The 20,155-nt window shown below is 46.8% G+C and overlaps 2 protein-coding genes across 2 annotated transcripts; one reads left to right on the top strand and one right to left on the bottom strand.

Moving 5' to 3' along the window:
- On the top strand, positions 1-3,704 carry LOC112270775 (protein RKD4-like). Its single transcript, XM_024458885.1, has 4 exons — positions 1-104; positions 2,445-3,015; positions 3,112-3,269; positions 3,701-3,704. Exons 1-4 carry the CDS (start codon positions 1-3, stop codon positions 3,702-3,704), a joined length of 837 nt encoding a protein of 278 aa, XP_024314653.1.
- A 6,160-nt stretch (positions 3,705-9,864) lies between these two features.
- Positions 9,865-13,423, bottom strand: LOC112270774. The gene is made up of 7 exons (XM_024458884.1): positions 11,611-13,423; positions 11,406-11,476; positions 11,000-11,232; positions 10,784-10,870; positions 10,601-10,700; positions 10,290-10,479; positions 9,865-10,229 (listed from the first exon to the last, which is right to left on the bottom strand). Exons 1-7 carry the CDS (start codon positions 13,421-13,423, stop codon positions 9,967-9,969), a joined length of 2,757 nt encoding a protein of 918 aa, XP_024314652.1. The 3' UTR covers positions 9,865-9,966.
- Positions 13,424-20,155: the final 6,732 nt, after the last annotated feature.

The following is a 20,155-nucleotide window of genomic DNA, read 5'->3' as shown; positions in this document are numbered from 1 at the left end:
ATGACGACGATATGGTACTCGATCGAAGGCTACCACTATGTTGTCAACGATGATGAAGATGCATCGTCACCCCTCGAATCCATGGGTCTCAACATCATCAATTGGTACCTCGTCGAGTCGCGCGGGAAGCTGCTAATGGTAAAGCCACAACTGCAATGCCCCAAAGGATACGTTGAGTTCACTCGAAAGGTGGATGTTTTGAGTTGGATATGAGCGCGGGGGCGGTGGCACAAGTGCCCGTGGTCGGTGGGATAGGCGGACTGGCGCTTTTCATAAGTAGATCGTTCTGCCGGTGGAGAAATCGAAGCAGATGCCATCTATTTTATCGACAACGGTGATGTATTTAGAATGCTTTCCAAAACTAGCAGGGCCGTGCAATGTGATTTGACCCCGCGGATCTAGTGGTTTAATTAATGGTTTTCTGTTTGAATATGTATCATAGAAGTGAAATTAAAGGAGACATTCAAAGGTATATTATGAAAAGCAAACCTTTTTATGCGTAGTGCGATGATTGGCACATTAGCGATGCGCCAACTGCATGTTTGTTGTTTCTTTATGCGATGTATTATCAATATCTAATCCACAGAAGTTCAGAATCGAATCTCCGAGAACAGTTTAATTGATTTTGATGCAATTTTATCTTGTGATAATGACATTTCATATATAGTTGGATAAAAAAACATAACCTGCAATCTGAAACTAACACCTCCTCCGCTTGACCCAGAAGAACACCGGGTATAATTACCGTATATTTATAAAGTGAACTACTCCAAAATAAAACATAACTGAGATTGAGTATACTTTGAAAAATAATTCTAATTTTGTTATTCAAATAGCTAATTGTTAAAAATATAAACTTTGAAAAATAGTTCTGATTTGGTTGTATATTTATAAAGTGAACTATTTCGAATTAGATTGTGCTTTAATATTCGAGACGAACGATGAAAACAAACGAGTAGAGATGAAGTCCAAATATTAATCTTACGGCCCTCATCCATAAGTAAAAGGAAGACAGGTTAGATATACACGATCAAAAGAAGATGAAGGATTCGAACAAAGGGGATTCGAACTAGGCCCATACTTGTGAACATCGTTGTGCTTGGTGGTGAGCGTCATCTCAAACCATCCCTAGAATTTCTTGACGCAACGGTCGCACGTGAGGTAGATTTTATCATCAGGGGCGAGGGGTAGCGGTCGCACGTCTTTTTCTTCGCATTCCTGACGAACCGAAGAACAAGCAAATCAAATTATTTAGCTAGTTACTCCATTAGCGCCCGGATAGTATGGCAGACAACGGCAATGCCCAGTGAACATGCCCGAGGTGCTCTGTTTCGCACTATTTTAGTGACGACTTCATCACGCGGCACAACAATGCCCACAACAACCAAGACGCCGTTGTTGGACGAGGCATTGAAAATATTATAATCGTCGACCTCGGCTCAGGCAGGGGGAACCGGAGGGTTGTGGAACAGCAGGACGTGCAGGCGTATATATAGCGACATGGGCCATCGTCTTTCCATCGATCCGTGATGAAAATTATTGTCTTAGATCGGTTTTTAGATGTTTTTCTAACAACTGACAGAAGTGTCGCGTCTTTTCAATTTAATTGTCAATTTCTAAAGATTGTCTCAAACATATCGAATTTCGGTTTAGAATGATCATCTCAAAAATCTAAAAGTTAAATTCATAAACATGATTACGTTGATTTTGGGATTGGTACGTTGCATGCTTTGTTAATACTCATCTTTACAAGAAAAAAAACATACAGAATAAATAGGAAACTAATTCGTATCTCATTAGCGAGTGAATCGGCAATTAATTAATGCCCATGCATGCGTGCGTGCATCGGCTCGTCTCGGGAACACGCGCGCGAGCGCACTAAGCGAAATTAATTAATGGCGTGGCCAATCAATCTCAATTAATCCCCCCAATAACACACTTCGTTGGATCCGTCCGTTACTCGCCGAGGATCTCCACCATGATCCCTCGCAATTACTGCTCCATCGTCTCTCGATCGCTTCCCCACCATCATCATACTCCTGCACGCACGCGCGTTCCGATCGATCTCACCCGGATGGCATATATATACGCGTATAAATGGCTACTACTGGTTCGATCAAGAGTTTCTTCAGTGTTTCCAGCGTGCTCTCTCCATCGATCTGGCGTCTCCAATCCATGCAGTACTACGTCAACAATGGAGACATCTGGTGCGACCACCAGCAGCAGCTGGCGGCTTTCCCTTTCTCTTCTTCTTCGCCGCCGCCGCCCGGTCTTGCTGAGCTCGCGGACTATTGCTCTTCCGATCTCAATCTGAGCCCCCTCAGGTGATCCACCGATCGGTTCTTCTCCTCCTTAATTTCAGTTTCTCTTATTGATCATCATCCATCCATGGATCAACTTAATTGTTTGCTTCTTTTTTCGTTTGTTCATCGATCGATATGCAGCTGGGAGGAAGAAGAAGAGGCCACAAGGTCAGCCGCCTGCTACCTGCCTTCTCCTATGTTCCCTGCCGCCGATGACCTCCCGCCGTTTCCTCCGACGGCCGACGACGACGTGCTGATGCCGGACCTGGAGCCTTTTTTACAGGCCTTGGGCAACGAGCTCGTCGTCGACAATGGCGCGGCGCCTATCCTGCCGGTGGCCATGGATCACCCTATCGAGACAACCACGCAGCAGCCTCTGCAGATCAACGATCGCCATGACGACGACGGCAGCTTATCCGGCGGCTACGACGAAACGGCCGCCGCCGAGCAGCAGCGTTGTGCCTTTGCGAGGCCGCCGGCGGTGGAGAAGAAGAAGAAGAAACGCGGCGACGGACCGGCCGCCGGTGGGAGAAGTCTGCAGCACGTGGGGCTGGACGAGCTTAGGAGGTACTTTTACATGCCGATGACCAAGGCGGCGCAGGAGCTGAACGTGGGGACGACGGCGCTCAAGAAGCGGTGCCGCGAGCTCGGCGTCGCCCGGTGGCCGCACCGGAAGATGAAGAGCCTCCGCTCCCTCATCTCCAACCTTCAGGTTAATCCATCTTGCACAATGCATCTGCTAATAGAGATAAGAATGTAAGAATCACATGCTAAATTGCTAATCGGAATTCAAAATTCAAAAATGCAGGAGATGGGGAACGGCATGTCGTTGCCGCCATTGGAGGCGGTGCAGGAGGAGCTGGAGGTGTGCTGCGCGATGATGGAGCAGAACCCGGGGATCGAGCTGTCGGAGAGCACCAAGAAACTGCGCCAGGCCTGCTTCAAGGAGAGCTACAATAGGAGAAGGTTCGTTGACGCAGCCACGACGACAGTCAGCATGTTGGAGTACGGCCAGTGCTGCTCTTATTACCCCTTCAGCAGCTTCAGTCATCAGCAATTCAGCAGCTACCACAACACTTAGGGTAGTCACTGCACTGGAGTACTTCTCAAATGATACAGATGGGCTATTAATTTGACGGATGGATGGATGGATATAGGGAAGATGTTTTGAAGGAAACTTGTCCTTTGGAAAACTAGCTATGATTATGACTGAAGATCTCTGAAATGCCCATGCATGGACATGGATGGAGTACTACTATACTGTCTGTTTTGTGTAAATGATGAGGCCTTGCGGATAATTAAGAACGTTGCATGGTGTTTGACAATTTAGATGTGTCTGTGATTGAAATCCCTGAAAGTTTTGGCTTATTGTCCGCATAATGTGGCTTTTCTTTCAGGTAAGCAGCTAGTATGTGCATGTCGGTTTTATGCTGTGTAAAATTAGTCGTTGGCTTTTGGATAATCCGCTGTACGTATCCAACCACAATGGAATGGATTGCCCGCTGTGATCAGGAAAGCAGTTGTGAGCCACTCCACTGAGTTTGCGTCTCCTCTTCGGGACAATGTTGCACGTTGCCTGCACGAACATTGTCCTAGAAAGAAGCTAGAGTCCTGGATAAGCTAGCTGTGGACCATGGAAGAGTCCTGGATAAGCTAGGCTCTTGTTGTTGGACTGTAAACGGTAAACCACGTACGGAAACATGTAAAACGAGCATAACTCTCAGCCGCTGGCTACTACAGTAGTGTATAGGTGTTGATTTCACCGAAAAATCGGGAGCTCGTAATCAATAGTCATATTAGAAAGCAAAACTAATTTGTGTGTACTACTGACGAAATTTTCTGTATGCAGCCTTCCACCGAAACAATTAAAGAGGAAATTGCTTGACTAATGACTATGTTGCTGCTTCTGCTAACCTGCTCTGCTTTTTCCCACCACTAAATGCGAAACAAGAAATTAACAAAAGAAAGAAAGAAATCGGATCTGGTACACTACGATACGAATCGAACTAATCCACCACCTCCGCGTTCCCAACTGCTTCGGTTGATTGATTGATTCACGCGGCTAGCTGCTGCTGCTAGTGACCGGCGGCGGGTGCTGGATCAGGCGGGACGGGGAGGCCGGCGGCGTGTAGAAGGGCGTCTCGGGCTCCTCCTGGTCCTGGTGAACCGACCCGGCCTCGCTCTTGACCGCCGCCGACTCGCCGTCCTCGTCGATGGTGTAGAGCGCACGCGACGCGCACTGGCCGGCGGCGGCGAACCACCGCTCCCTCCACGCCGCCACCTCCTCCTCCCCGGTCCCCACCTCCGCCGGCTGCTGCTGCTGGGCCTCCGCCTGCGCGTCCGGCGAGGCAGCCGGCTCGACGCGGGCTAGGCTGCCGGAGAGGCGGCGCGAGCAGAGGCGCCGCAGGACCTGGCTGAGCACCTGCCGGACGCGCTCCTTCTTGGTCGGCGCCGGCGGATCGGATACCGGAAGCAGCTCTGCCGGCGGCGGCCGCTTGCTGCTGCTCCAGCTCCCGCGGCGGTGGCGGAGCAGGAGGAGCAGAAGCAGGAGCGCGGCCGCGGCGAGGAGGAGAGCTATGAGGAGCTCGGCGAACAGGAGGTGCCTCATGGGAAGAAGACCAAGAGCCGCCGCGGACAGAGCCGAAGCAAACCTCAATTCTTAGCTTTGCTCAGCCACGCGCAAACGCAATGGAGTTGAATCTCGATTCTTGGATGGATGGATATATGGGTACAGCTAGAGGATGACGACGCGACGCTGCTCCGAGCAAAGGGGATTTCTGTCTTTTAGAAGCCTCTCTGGCTTCGCTTTGACTGGACTGGACTGGAGACCGCAGATGGACGTTCGCGGAGACGATGGGGGCCGGCGGCTTTAATGGCTTTGGCTTTAAGTCGAATGGAGTATGTGTGTTTTCTGGCAGCAGTTGGTTGGTCTTTCAGGCCTCAGGTGGCTTTGCCGCTCACTGCTGCCTGCCTGCCGGCCTTCGGGTCTTCAGGATCAAGAACTGCATCATCAGGGGTAGTTTAGAGATTTCCACTTGATTACCGTGATTTGGTTTTTTTGCAGCTTTGTTTTGGAAGGGCCCAAAATAGTTGGACTTCCTGGGGAGAAAAAGTTAGTAGGGGTCAAGCATGAGCTGGTAATGATGTATAAATGGATAGTTTTTATTGTATAGGAAAATAAAAATTAAAAATTATTAGCTCATGTTTTAATTTGCTGCCTCTCTCTAATGGTGGAACACACTATGACCTGTATAGGGAAAATTTAGGGATTTCCACTTACAGATCGTCTGTCACCCATCCTTTCATTTTGGTATGGCTTCATTTGATTGAATTTGAATTAAAAAAAATCATGTTTCTCTACCATGGATTTGGAGAAATGATGGCTTTTAGAGATGTCATCTCCAACAGATGATGTAAAATAGGGCACTGAAAAATTAGAATAGGGCACCACTTTTGCAGTTGTTCGTGTCCTAAAATAGGGAGCCATTCCAGATGATGTAAAATAGGGCACTAGAAGAAATCAAGATGATGTAAAATAAGGCACCACATCACAATGACACACGGGGTCCACCGGTCAGCGACACATCTCTTATTTTCCCTTCTCTTCTTCCGCGAGTTCCATTCCCCTTCCTCTACTCTTTCTCCCCCAACCGAAGCTGCCCTCCCTCTCCGCTCCGGCGAGCCCGCCCGAGCTCGATCACCAGCGCCCGCTATTCCCCCATGCTGCACCCCACACGATAGCCCCCGCCTTGGAGCCCGTGCGTGCCCATGGCCGCCGCGAGGCACTCGTCTTCCCCAAATCCGGCGGAAGCGTCGCCCGCGTCGACCCGCCCGACCCCAGCCTGCAGCGCCCCGTTGCCGCCCTAGGGAGCACCGCGGCGCCTCTGCGCTTCGTCTGGTGCGCTCGCCCGAGCCCACGGATGCCCGCGTCGGCAATTGCTGTTGGCTGTTGCCCCTCATCGTGGACAACCTCCACCTTTGCGTTTTTACTGCTACCACCGACCCTAGGAGCTTCGCCTCGTCTCTGCGATACTTTAGGCGGGAGCGGGGCCAGTGCTCATCGGGGAAGCGGGCCGCAAGCGCCTTGGGGCACCGTCCGTCGGGGCGGAGGAAGACGATGGGGGCGGGACAGCAGAACGATGGGGCCGGGCAGAGCCGAGCGGCGCAGATGAGTAGTGCGTAGGAGAGCGGCGGAGGAGAGCGTCGGCGCGCTTCCTTTTCGCCACCGTTTGCCGTCGAGGCGGAGAAAGAGTTGGCGGCGGGCCGGTGGTAGGGGGGGAGGCTTGGGGCGGGCGGCAAAGCAGCTCAGGGAAACGGGGTGGGGCGGCGGCGCAGCAGCTTTGGGAAGCGAGGTGGGGCGGCGGCGCAGCAGCTTTGGGAAGCGAGGTGGAGCGGCGGCGCAGAGCAGCGGTGGCGTCAGGGAGATGTCGCAGGATGAAGTTTCTTGGCGGTTGGTTCGAGCGATGGTGGGAGGCAGGATAGGGCAGCCCTATCCTGTGATGCAAATATACATCACTTGTCTCAGTTTTTTGGGGCGTGTCCTAAAATTATAGGGCACATGATAACTATACATCATCTGTTGGAGAGACTTTTTTGGTTGTTCGTGCCCTAAGAGACAGTTTTTTGGGCACAAGACCTATTTTAAATCATCCATTGGAGATGCTCTTAGGATTAGTTATAGTATGGTTTTACGAAATTTGAGATTAAATTCATGTGGCCAATCCCTGCCAACCAAAGTTGGTTTCTGAAATTCTTTTCTAGGACCAAATGATGGGTGCTAAATAAGCTATTAAGTGTAAAGGAAAGTTTGTGTTTGAAGCAAGGGGAATTGCTTTGGCTACCATTCTTGGGTGAAATTTATTTGTGTTTCTCTGCAAGTTCAAATCTTGCAAGTCGTACACGACCAAACCATGGGTCCAATACAAGTGTGCCGGTTGCCCAAGGGTCCTCGTGACGCTTTTCTCGTCGTTGTGCAGCTAGCCTAGCTAGGCATCAGGCAGGATGGTAACAACAAAATAAAGGGAGAACTGCGAGGATCTTTTAACCTCTCTTTGGCTGTTGATGCCGTTCTCTTTGGTGGATGATAAAAACGAAATATACGGCGCAAGCAAAGTGAAAGCGGAAGGGCGGCTTTATTTACCACCATCGGATCCCCCTCCAGGCCGCCGGGAGCCCGCGGCACATGCGCGCCGTCCAAAGTCGAAACCAAAAACTTTAAACACGTGCGTATACGTACAGTAGATCCGGCCGGCAGTTATACGTAAGTATACGTATTCCTCCGTTCCATGATTCTTATGAAAATATTACATGTATATAGATATTTTTTAAAAATAAATACATCCTGATACATGCAGCATGGTCAAATCAAAAGCATGCATGCACCTTGCCAAAGAAAAAAAATTGCTCGCCGGTCAGGGCATCCATGTTTTACTTAACGTGCAATTTAGTGGAACGTAATGGGTGCAAACTGTCGATATCGGGTCAGCTAATTAATCTGCCATCGACACTCTTCGTATTACGCAGGTGCATTGCCGCGTATCATTCGTTCTGCTTATAAAATCAGAAGAAACATGCTTTCTTTCATCAAAAAATCCCTGCAACGTACGTGGCTGAGGTTAGGAGGTCCACATGACAGTCATGACTAACGCTGTATCTTTGTAGAGATATCTAGATGTAGCTTTTGCCTAGCTATCTTGGGTGCCTATAATTACTTCGTGCGGGGACGCCAGGGAGAGATTAGTGCAAAAATAATTAGAGAATATTCAATAAAAACATAAAGATAGGAAAATAAAAGCAAAGTTTAATGAAGCTACTTATTTTTTTTACCTCAATTAATAAATCAGTTAGCTAGGAGAAACATTCTGCAGTTAACCCTATACATATTTGCATGTTTTGTGCCGTACCTTTTCTTTGCCCGTAAAATATGAACATGCCTATCAAGAAGGCAATCTTGTATCAAAGAATTGGTTGCTTTTTTCGTTTCGAGAGTCAGACCGTGTTATTCTTTGTTAATCATAATTTCCAAATACACGTAATATGTTGCGTTAAATTTATTGTCAGGTTTATATTAAGTTTTAGTCCTATTAAATACCTTCGGTAAGTTCAAACTGCAAATGTTACAGATAAGTATCGAGAACAATATAATCACAGACGAATTCCTACAGATATATAAGTTATGAGAAGATACATGAATTTTCATCGGAATGATCATGTATTAGCAGCACCCGTAACAAACAAGAGAACAACAACCGTCAGCACATCACGACTGGACATACTGTCCCAAAAGAGAACATTGATCGCCAACAACGGCTCAGTGAATATGACAAATGTGTAGAGGCCTGGGAGCGCGCAAATTCTATCTTCTTTTTTGCGCACGGGATTGTTTGATTAAAAAAAGGAAAGGTGAGATTCATTGTCGAAGAACCGACCGCCTTCTTTGGATCAATCGTCATCCTTCCCTGCTGCGGGTTCAGCGGCGCACTCTTAATTTGTTACCCATAAACTCTATTTCAAAGCAAAAAAGCATGACTTTACTACCTCTTCGCGGCAACAACGATGCTACGATGTCGCCTCTCGTTGAAGACACGGCAGCCACAAGAGAAGTCTGGAGGCCTCTTTCAATGTGGTAAGAGAAGATCGGCAGCGATAGTAGAAGTTTGGAGGCCTATTTTAACGTGGTAGGAGTACATCGTCTCGGTAATACGTACTAATCGTACTGCAATAAATAATGATACGAGAAAAGTGAGATCCAACGTCGATGAATATAATTTAAGTTCAACTGCGACGTGCTAATGATATAAGATTGAATGTTGAAATGTCGATGAAAAATATTACTCTTTTAGCTACGTAGTCTCAACAAAAACATACGGGTTTTAAGCACAATTTGCTTATAAAAATTAAATGGCTATATATTTTTTGAAGGAGCCAAAAACTTTGGCGACAATCAAGGGATCTGAAACTTTGCCTGATTCATTGATAACGTAGAAGAAAAAAGGACAAACAAAAGTACAAAAAAGTAATGCTACGACCACTTTGGCGACCACACACCACTGAAACAACGTTACAAATGAGCGTCACACCGTACAACGACAACACTGGCTCCGAGGCCACGCACCGGGCTTGTCGACGCTTCCATCGTCTAATGGAACCAGCATGATCATCTGGAAAACCAATGCAAATGCAATATTCGTCTCGCAATGAGTTTATTGAGCTAACTCGTGTGTTGCACGAGTCAACCCGAGTTTGGTTTTGAACTTGTTATGTTAGCGAGGCAAGTCGAGCTATCTCGTTAACTAAACAAGTCGAGCCGAGCGGACTCTTATCCAGCCCTAGCACGCTCCTTTTGGTGAATCTGGATCCATCTCAGTTTAGATTCGCACGTATATGTAATCAATCAGAAACTTTTGGCTAAGTTTTCAGGACTAAAAATAAATCCAAAGAAATTAATACTACTTGCTTCTTTGCACTAGGACGGCGACAAGTTATTTAGGAACGAAGGCAGTACTACGGTTCAATTTCTCGGGCATACAGTACAGCCCCCCAGCTTCGTTCATCGGCAGACAGTATACAGCAAAGCAGCAGTCTGACAAAACGAACATAACGGTATCAAGCAGCTGAACAGAGGATTCTCCGTAAATCGATCTCGGCACTCAAATCTTCGACCTCACTTGTTCATGGCGCCAAGCCGGAGATTACCGCCACCGTGCCCCGCGCCGCAACCACGCCGGGCGCCGCCACTCCCCGGGCTAGCAGCAGCAGCGGTACCCACGGAGCCCCCGGGGTGCCCATGGACAGCAAGCGCGAGCGGGTCCCAGAAGGCCGGCCTTGGGCTTGGGCCTGGAGCCGAGGCGATCCCGGCGACGAGGTCGGTGAAGCTGCAGAGCGGCCAGCTCATCTCCATGAACGCCACCTCGTCCTCCGTCATCCCTTCCGCCTCTTCTTCCTCGTCTCCGACAACGACCACCTCCGGCGGCGCCGCCAGCCTGCCTGAAGCAGCGATGATGGGTTTGTGGAGCAGGGTGGTGCCAGTGACGACGACCATGCTGAGCAGCTTCGTCTCCTCCCTCAGCCGGGGCTCCTTCTCCATGGCCGCGAACCCGAAGGAGCTCTGCCACATCGCCACCAGGCCCGCCACCGCCGGGATCACCAGCCTCTCCACCCCCACCGCCGCCACCACCTGACAACACAAAGAAGAAGAAGATGAATGACACCTGATCTCTCTGAATCTTCTTTTTTTCTTTTCGCAAAATCTCTCTGAAGCACAAACTACAAGAATAATGGTGGTTTCTGGCGCGGACCTGCTCGACGGCCCTGAAGAGGCGGCGCATCAGCCCTCGCCTCTGGTACGCCGGCAGCGTGCCCGCGAACGGCATCTCCGCCAGCTTCCCCCCATGGAACCTGCAATAATCGAGAATATGAACCGCAATGTCAGTTCATCGGCTGCTCTCCAGTTCAGTTCATCGTCTCGGAATTTCGGGTACCTGAGCAAGGCTACGGAGACGATCTCGGCGTCCTTCTCCAGGACAATGGTGTAGAACCCTTCGTAGCTCACCCGCTTCAACTCCGACCTGCTCTCCATTGATTCCACATCAACTCATCAAAATCGATTTTGGCTCAGCAAAACTGACACTGAAGCAATGGATGTAGTCTTCAGATAATGCTGTCAGTCAGTCTCTCGACACTGAGCTTGAGCTTACCCGAGGCTGTAGACAGCTTGGTGGAGCAGGTCGATGCCGGTGCGCCGGTCCCTCACGGGGTTGAAGCACTCTTCCAGCACGCCCAGCGCCACCGCCAGCTTCGCGTTGCACTCCAGAGCCCCGGCGCCGGCGCCGCCCTCGGTGTCCTTTTGGATCTTCAGTAGAGACCAGGAGAACCCGTCTTGGTCGCTGGTGTTCAGGGCTCCTACCATGCCCGACAGCTTCTCAGCCATCTGGAAAGATCAAACGTACATCAAACAAGAAGGCCCAATTAACTGTCAGTGTCTGATGCAGCATGATCCGGTTTAATCAGTAACAATAACGAATTAAGACTCACTGGAAGAGAAGTTCCTGAACAAATATACTGTATGTATATTTTTTAAGTTGTAATAACAGCATTTTTCACCTTCTTGCAGGTTTTGCTACAGTACGGGCCGATGTCGTGCCCGGACGGCGATCCGCGGCAGTGCTGGTGATCTGCAGCAAAAAAAGGCATTGTCAGTGTTGATTTCTTCTTCAGACACACCAAGAGATCATTCCTCATCAGATTATGATCGATCGATCAGGAGAAAGATCTTGAAAAGAAATGTACTGCAGTTCGAGTATCTTACATTTGCGAGAGCATTGGTGGCACGAGCTCAAGCTGCCGCTGCCGCTGCCATGGCCATCGAGGCAGAGCTTGCAGCGGCAGTAATGGCAGACCCAGGATCCGTCGGGCACCTTCACGGCGAGGCATTCCGGGTGGAACGTCGCCGGGCAGCTGTCGCAGCACAGCAGCTGCCCGCCGTCCGCGCACACGCCGCACGCGTCGTCGCTCCGGTCCCGTCCCCCTCCGCCATTGACGCCCTCTCGAGCTGCCCCCTTCTTCCTCGCGAGCGCCTGCAGCGGCTTCTTCTTCGCCGCCCCGCCCTTCTTCTCCCTGTCCTGCTGATGCTCCGCCATGGCCGCCCTCGCCTTCTCCTGCGCCTGGAAGCTCTTGGCTGTTTCTTTCTCCCATGCCTCCTGCACGCACCGCAGCAGCGGCTTGCCCGACATGAGCACGAGCTTCTCCCATGGCGTCGGCGGCTGGTGCTGCTGCTGAGCCTTTGAGGACATGATGGTTTTGCTGTGGGAGATAAAGGACTGGAGCGGCATGGTGGTTCTGCAGCAGTCGCAGTGGACGCCGAACTTGGTGACGAAGCCGGACACCACGGCGGCGGCCTTCTCGTTCTCGCCGCTGTCGCTGGGCCCGGGCACGTAGAACAGCTGCTCCCTCTCCTTGAGGATGCCGGCGTCGATCAGCCATGTCAGGACCGTGTGCTTCTTTGCTGGGATGGTTGTGTTCGTCCTCCGGGTGACGAGGCTGCTTGGGGAAGGAGAGGCGGTGGCGGCGGCGGGGTTTTTTCTCTTGCGGCTTCTGGTGGTGGTGGTGGTGCTTGGAGGCGGCGGCAATGGGGGCGGTGGCTCGCCGGCGCCGGAGACGGAGACGGAGGCGGTGGCGTTCTTCTTGGACGGCCGAGCCGGAGCGCTGCTGCTCCCCTTGGGCGCCCGCGGCTTCCGGACGCGGCCGTTGGGGGATTTAGCGGCGGTGCCGGCACCGGCCTTCTTCTTCCCTTTGGCGATTGCCCCGGCGGTGGTCGGCATCGCGAGCACCGGGCCGAGAACTTGCGCGGCGGCGCTGCCATTGCCGCCGCCCGCCGGTGGCACGCCGTTGCTCTTGCCGGGCCTGGCGCCGGTGGCGGCGATCTGGAGCGGCCTCCCGCTCGCCGGCTTCCCGCGCCCGGAGCCGCCGCCTCGCGGACGCGGGCTGCTATTGCCGCCGCCGGTGGCGCTCTGTGCTGCGACGGCGGCAATGCCAACGCCGCGGCCGCTGCTAGCTCCCGGCGGCATCCCGCGGGGAACGAAAGGTGGCATCATCCCACGGCCGGCGGCTCTCGCAGGGGAGAAGGGCGGCCGATGGGTACTCTGCTGCGGGAAGCTCTGGAGCCATGGCGGGCGGCGGGGGGAAGAAGAAGAAGGAGAGCCCCAGCCGGCCAACATCATCAGCTGCTGCAGCAGGTGCGGCGACGTCGCCGTGGACGACGACGACGCAGCGCCGTACGAGGCGCGGCGGCCGGCCATGGCGGCGCCGCCGGCGGACGACCGGGAGATGTGGGCGGTCATGGCGCGCACGAGCGTCGGCGAGGGCGGCCCGTACGAGGCGCGCCGTCCGGGGGCCGCCACGGGCGACATGGCCGGAGGGCTGTAGGCGACCATGGCACCGCGCGCCGCCGGCGTCGGGGACGACGATTGCGGAGACGGCAGCCGATAAGCCCCGGCGCCGGCGGCGGAGCCGGGGCTGGAGTTGAGCACGTGGAACGAGCTGCTGCTACCACCACCGCCACCACCGGCGGCCGCGCCATTCTCGGACCTCGCCGGCACCGGAGATGGAGACGACGACGACATACTGCCGATGCCCGATGCTGCAGACCGGCTAGCTAGATCTTTTTTGCAAGAAACGATTTCTTCTTCCAGCGGGCCGGCGCAGGATCATATCAAGACGGCATTAACGAATAACGCTTGCTTCCGCAAATGATCAACAACTAAAACAGGAAGCGAATTAAGCCAGGAAATTTTACAGAGGGCATTGGCTGCAATCCAGCCAGGATGGCGCTAACAGCAGTTAATAAAAATGCTAGGATACAGTGAGGATATGTAAAAAACATTGGCAAAAAAATTAATTAGTTACCAGTTCTACTCTTAATAATAAGCTCAAATTTTTCATCAGATTCGTCATGCATTTGACGAAGTTTGTTCAGATTCAAATTAGCTCGACCGGATTTTTTTTCCGCGGAGATGTTTCAACACTGTTCGCTTGCGGTTGGAGCATGTGCGTTATGCTCGGCTCCACGGGGATGAGTTTGAATCGAAAAATCTGCGTTGTTATTCTCCACCGACCCCTTTGCGTGTTTCACACTCCGTGGTGAGTGTAGATGACGCGGCAATCCTATGGATCACTTTGCAGGAAATTAGAAACAATTAAATTCATAACATTGGCAAGAAAATTAATTAGCTACTAGTACTACTCTCAATAATAAGTTCAATTTTTTCATCAAATTCGTCGTGCATTTGATGAAATTTGTTCAGATTCAAATTAGCTCGACCGATTTTTTTCCCGCAACCGATGTTTCGACATTGTCCGCTTGTTGGTGGAGCACGTGCGTTATGCTCGGCTCCACGGGGATGCGGATGAATCGAAAAATCCACGTTGTTATTCTCCACCGATCCCTTTGCGTGTTTCCCACACCGTGGTGAGTGTAGATGATGCGGCAATGCTCATATGGATCAGTCTCCAGAAAATTAGAAACAATTAAGTTCCTAACATTGGCAAGAAAATTAATTAGCTACTAGTACCAGTCTTAATAATAAGTTCAATTTTTTCATCAAATTCGTCGTGCATTTGATGAAGTTTGCTCGGATTCAAATTAGATTGACAGATTTTTTTTTTACCGCAACCGATGTTTCGACATTGTCCGCTTGTTGTTTGAGCACGTGCGTTATGCTCGGCTCCACGAGCATGAGGATGAATCGAAAAATCCACGTTGTTATTCTCCACAGACCCCTTTGCGTGATTCCCACTTCGTGGTGAGTGTAGCTGACGCGGCAATCCTCATATGGATCACTCTCAAGAAAATTAGAAACAATTAAATTCGTAACATTGGCAAGAAATTTAATTAGCTACTAGTACTACTCTTAATAATAATTTCAAATTTTTCATCAAATTCTTTGTGCAATTGAGGAAGTTTGTTCGGATTCAAATTAGCATGACCAATTTTTTTTACCGCAACCAATGTTTCGACATTGTCCGCTTGTTGTTGGAGCACGTGCGTTATGCTCGGCTCCACGAGCATGAGGATGAATCGAAAAATCCACGTTGTTATTCTCCACAGGCCCCTTTGCGTGATTCCCACTTCGTGGTGAGTGTAGCTGACACAGCAATTCTCATATGGATCACTCTCAAGAAAATTAGAAACAATTAAATTCGTAACATTGGCAAGAAATTTAATTAGCTACTAGTACTACTCTTAATAATAAGTTCAAAATTTTCATCAAATTCGTCATGCATTTTGACAAAGTTTGTTCGGATTCAAATTAGGTCGACCGATTTTTTTTCCCCGCAGTTGATGTTTCAACACTGTCCGCTTGCTGTCGGAGCACCGCGTTATGCTCGGCTCCATGGGGATGAGGATGAATCGAAAAATCCACGCGATTATTTTCTCCACCAACCCCTTTGCGTGTTTCCCACTCTGTGGTGAGTGTAGATGACGAGGCAATCCTCATATGGATCACTCTCCAGAAAATTAAAACCGATTAAATTCATAACATTGGCAAGAAAATTAATTAGCTACTAGTACTACTCTTAATAATAAGTTCAAATTTTTCATCAAATTCGTCATGCATTTGATGCAGTTCTTTGGATTCAAATTAGCTTGACTGATTTTTTTACCGCAACCAATGTTTTGACACCGTCCGCTTGTTGTTGGAGCACGTGCGTTATGCTCGGCTCCGGGGATGAGGATGAATCAAAAAATCCAAGTTGTTATTCTCCACCGACTCCTTGTGCGTTTCCCACACTCCGTGGTGAGTGCAGATGACGCGGCAATCCTCATATGGATCACTTTGCAGAAAATTAGAAGCAATTAAATTCATAACATTGGCAAGGAAATTAATTAGCTACTACTACTCTTAATAATAAGTTCAAAATTTTCATCAAATTCGTGGTGCATTTGATGAAGTTGTTTGTATTCAAATTAGCTCGACCGATTTTTATTACCGCAACCGATGTTTCGACATTGTCCCCTTGTTGTTGGAGCACGTGCGTTATGCTCGGCTCCACGGGGATGAGGATGAAACGAAAAATCCACGTTGTTATTCTCCACCGACCCCTTTGCGTGTTTCCCACTCCGTGGTGAGTGTAGCTGACGCGGTAATCCTCATATGGATCACTCTCCAGAAAATTAGAAGCAATTAAATTCATAACATTGGCAAGAAAATTAATAGTTACTAGCACTCCTGATAATAATAAGTTCAGATTTTCGTCAAACATGTTGTGCATTTGATGAAGTTTGTTCCATGAAATTTGTTTGAATTCAAATTAGCTTGATTGTTTTTTTGCGCAATCAATATTGCAACCCCGGACGCTTGTTGTTCGAGCACGTACGTTTTGATTGGCTCCAAGAGGATGAGGATGAATCGAAAACCCCACGTTGTTATTCTCCACTGACCCCTTTTACGGGTTTTCCACATCGTGATGAGTGTAGATGACGCGGCGATCTCAATATGGATCACTCTCCAAGGAATGTTATATGAAAAATAGAAACAATTGAATTCATAACATTGGCAAGAAAATTAATAGTTACTAGTACTACTGCTAATAATAATAAGTTCAGATTTTCATCAAATCTGTCATGCATTTGATGATGAAGTTTGTTTGAATTCGAATTAGCTGGATATGGCTCCACAGTAACTTTGTGAAGCTCTTTCGAGTTGCCCAGTCATACCTCCCCCAACTTATCATCTTGCACTTGTCAGGATGGACATTAAGAAATATCAAAATCTTTTATGTCGAGTGCTTGGCAGACGAGGTAACGGCCGCCCCTAGATTGGAGAACTGCACGGGATCAAACTCCTCAACAGCGAAAGGCAACTCAGATGTAGCAAATAGAAGATCAGATGGACTTTTATCGAGCACAACAGACAAGATGCGAGTGCGGTTGAGTGGTGAAGTTCATTCTATTTGCGACGAGCATGGTGATAGAGTTAACTCTTCCAAGGTAATAAGTGAAATCTCATATCCTACATCAGCCCAAGGTGACCAAGATGCAAGGAACCTCGAATGTAATGCAGGAAAGACTCCGTCTCCTGCCGGCAGAAAGGCGATTTGTAAGTAGGTATTGGAAGAGGAAGCAGTTAATGGTGATGTCTTCGAAATATCTTAGTCCATGTAAGTCAACAAAATTTAACCCCAGAAAGCTTAAACAATTAAAAAAAACACTATATTGAACAGGAACCTAATGCGAGTTTGCGTAAAAAAAACCTAATGCAAGTAATTTCTCGGTACAACCCATTACTACGTAATACAATAGCACTTCTGTAAAAAATGTGTCAGGCAATAATAAAAATTGTTAAAATACAATTGACACTAGTGTAAAAGATGTAGTAGACACTAGTGGTAAGTGACTAAGTGTAGAATGCACACGGTAGACTACCATAAAAAGGTGCAATTGACAAGTGACAAAAAAATATGCAATTGACACTAGTGTAAATACCAAGTGGACACTACACTTAAATTGCATTAGCTATACTGCTTTAAAAATGCTTTAGACACTACTATGAAAATGCAACGAACACTAGTGTACAATATGCAAACAAAACTAAAACATTGTAAAAGTGCAATCCACGTCAATGTAAAAATGTAGTAGACACTAATGTATAGATGCAATAGATAATAATCAAAAAGGTTAAAAATGCAACCGACCCTAAATAAAAATGAAATAAAAACTGATGTAAAAAAATACAGTAGACAAAAACCAAAAAGCATAGAAGTCAAGTAAACACTAGTGTAAAAATTATGTAGACAACACTCAAAGTTGTAGTATAGACATCACTGTAAAAATGCAGTGGACACTATAGTAAAAAATCACAGCTGGCAAAAAAATCATGTGATAGCATTTCCATTTGCCAAGAAAATTAATAGTTACTAGTGCTGTACTGGTTTCATTTTTTCTTCAAACTCGTTGTGCATTACATGAAGTTTGTTTGGATTTGAATTAGCAGGATTCAGATTCAAAAATGTGTTAAACATCCATAAAAAGGTGTAGTTTGCAACTAACAAAAAATGCAATTGACACTAGTGTACGTAAATCAGAAGTATCCACTGCCTTTAAAATGCATTAGCTACACACTGGTTTAAAAATGCATTAGACACTACTATGAAAATGCAACAAATACCAGCGTAAAAATGCAGTAAGAAAACTGAAAAAGTGTAAACATGCAATCCACACCGATGTAAAAAGGTAGTAGACACCAATGTATAAAGGCAGTAGATAATAGTCAAAAAGTGTAAAAATACAATCGACACTAAAATAAAAATGTAAGAGGCACTAATGTAAAAATGCAGTACAGAATAGCCAAAAAAGCAAAAAAATACATTGGAAACTATCGTTTAAAACTCAATGCCAGGTAATATCATCCAGAATGCAAGTAGTCAAAATAAAGAAAGTGTTGAAACACAATAGACACTAGTGTAAAAGAGGCGGTAGACACTAGTGGAAAATGTAAAATGTATTAGACATTAATCTAAAAAGACAGTAAACATTTGTAAATTTTTGGCAAATGACAAGGGGTAAAAAATGCACTTGACACTCGTGTAACTACGAAGTATACACTATTATGAAAATGCATTAGCTACACACTTATTTAAAAATGTAGTAGACACTACTATGACTATGCAACAAACACTAGTGTAAAAATGTAGTAGACATAACTTGAAAGATAGTATAACATATTGGAGTAAGTAAAAAATGTCGCTGTTAAAAAAAGTGTAATCCAGACTAGCGTCAAAATCTAGGAGAAATTACTGTGTCAATGAATTAAACAATAGTAAAAACTGTTAAAAAAAATACAATCAACAGTAATATAAAAAATGTTACTGACACCAATGTAAAAATGTTGTAGAGAACCAAAAATCATAAAGTTGCAATAGACGCTAGTGTAAAAGTGAAGTAGACAATACTCAAAAAGTGTGATAGGGACAACAATAGAACACTAGAAAAATGCAACAGACACTAGAGTAAAAAAAATTCAGCAGGACATCGGTGTAAAATGTACTAGAGAAAAAGAAATAAGAAACATACTTATTCGGGGTCTAGCTTTGAATATCTTGTTAAAACAAATACAATGGTACGCGGACCAATTTTGATTCCGATGTCCTTTTGAGAGCAACTAATTTGAAGTTTAATAAAAATCAAATGTACGGAACCACTACCCATATCTTAAGAAGTAAATGTGTGCATTGGTTAGTGAAGGGTAAAAAAAAATAGGAATCAACAGTGTAGCTACCATGGTAATATAAAAGTTTTATACCGGTGCATCATAAATAGTATAAAAATACATTTGTTATTGGAGAAAATACTACGTAAAGAATCATTCGATGACACATAGATTATTTCCTTTTCAATAAACCTCACATCAATCACGGAGCCCTATACTTTGAGTTAACATGAATTAACCCATTTTTAGTCACTTCATTCGTATGACACTGGACAATTGGAGTTTTTAGGTACAAAGATATTAGGAGGTGTGATCATTCTCTAGCCAATTGGTGAACAAAACTTCCTTGGGCTTGCTCTTCAACAATTTCATCACGTAGTATCTTCCTTGCACTGTTTTCTATTCCTAGTTGAAATTGTCTTTCTTCCTCCTTTATCACTCATAATTTTAAGGGTGACAAATTTTCCACACTTCTAGCGCCACTAGTTATTGCCGTAAAACTTTCTTCGCTTGTTCAACCCATCATAGGTCGAGCCTATAATGCCATTCCAAACTAGCGCAAACCACCTCACAACAGTAGAGAATTGTCTCTGATCTTTAAAATTTATATCAAAGTTTTTAGGTTATTATTTAAGAAGCGAATCCTCATTGTGCAACAATTTTAACACGTTGCATTTTGACGGCCCTGTTTCGTCCACTTTAGTTGTTAAACATATTTCTAGGGAGAAACATGTCAGCTCTTGTATTAAGGCAGTATAGTAACGGGTAGCATATTGTCTATCGATGAGGTGACCTTTGTCATTTAGTAGATTTATCTTGTCAGCTCATATCTAAGCCATGTTATTTATTTCTTAGCAACACGTCTTACTAATACTCTATTCCAAACCTTATTACTATTGCTAAACCAAGTTATGAGCATGTTTGCGCTAAATACAAAAATTCTAGTCCTAGAAGGAAAGCTAAAATTTGAAGCACTAAATTAAACTTTTTTTTTTCACACAAGGCACAAAACAACTCTACTTTATATGAATTTTTACAAGCACAAAATAGACTCGAACATTTTGCAAATAGACATATATTTTCAAAACACTTTGATATTAAAAAAATTGTTCTTTTTTCATGCTTTAGAGTTTTTGTTTAGCCTTC

This window comes from Brachypodium distachyon, chromosome 2 (genome assembly GCF_000005505.3).
Source record: "Brachypodium distachyon strain Bd21 chromosome 2, Brachypodium_distachyon_v3.0, whole genome shotgun sequence".
Lineage (NCBI taxonomy): Eukaryota > Viridiplantae > Streptophyta > Magnoliopsida > Poales > Poaceae > Brachypodium > Brachypodium distachyon.
This window is presented reverse-complemented; position numbering and strand designations above follow the sequence as displayed.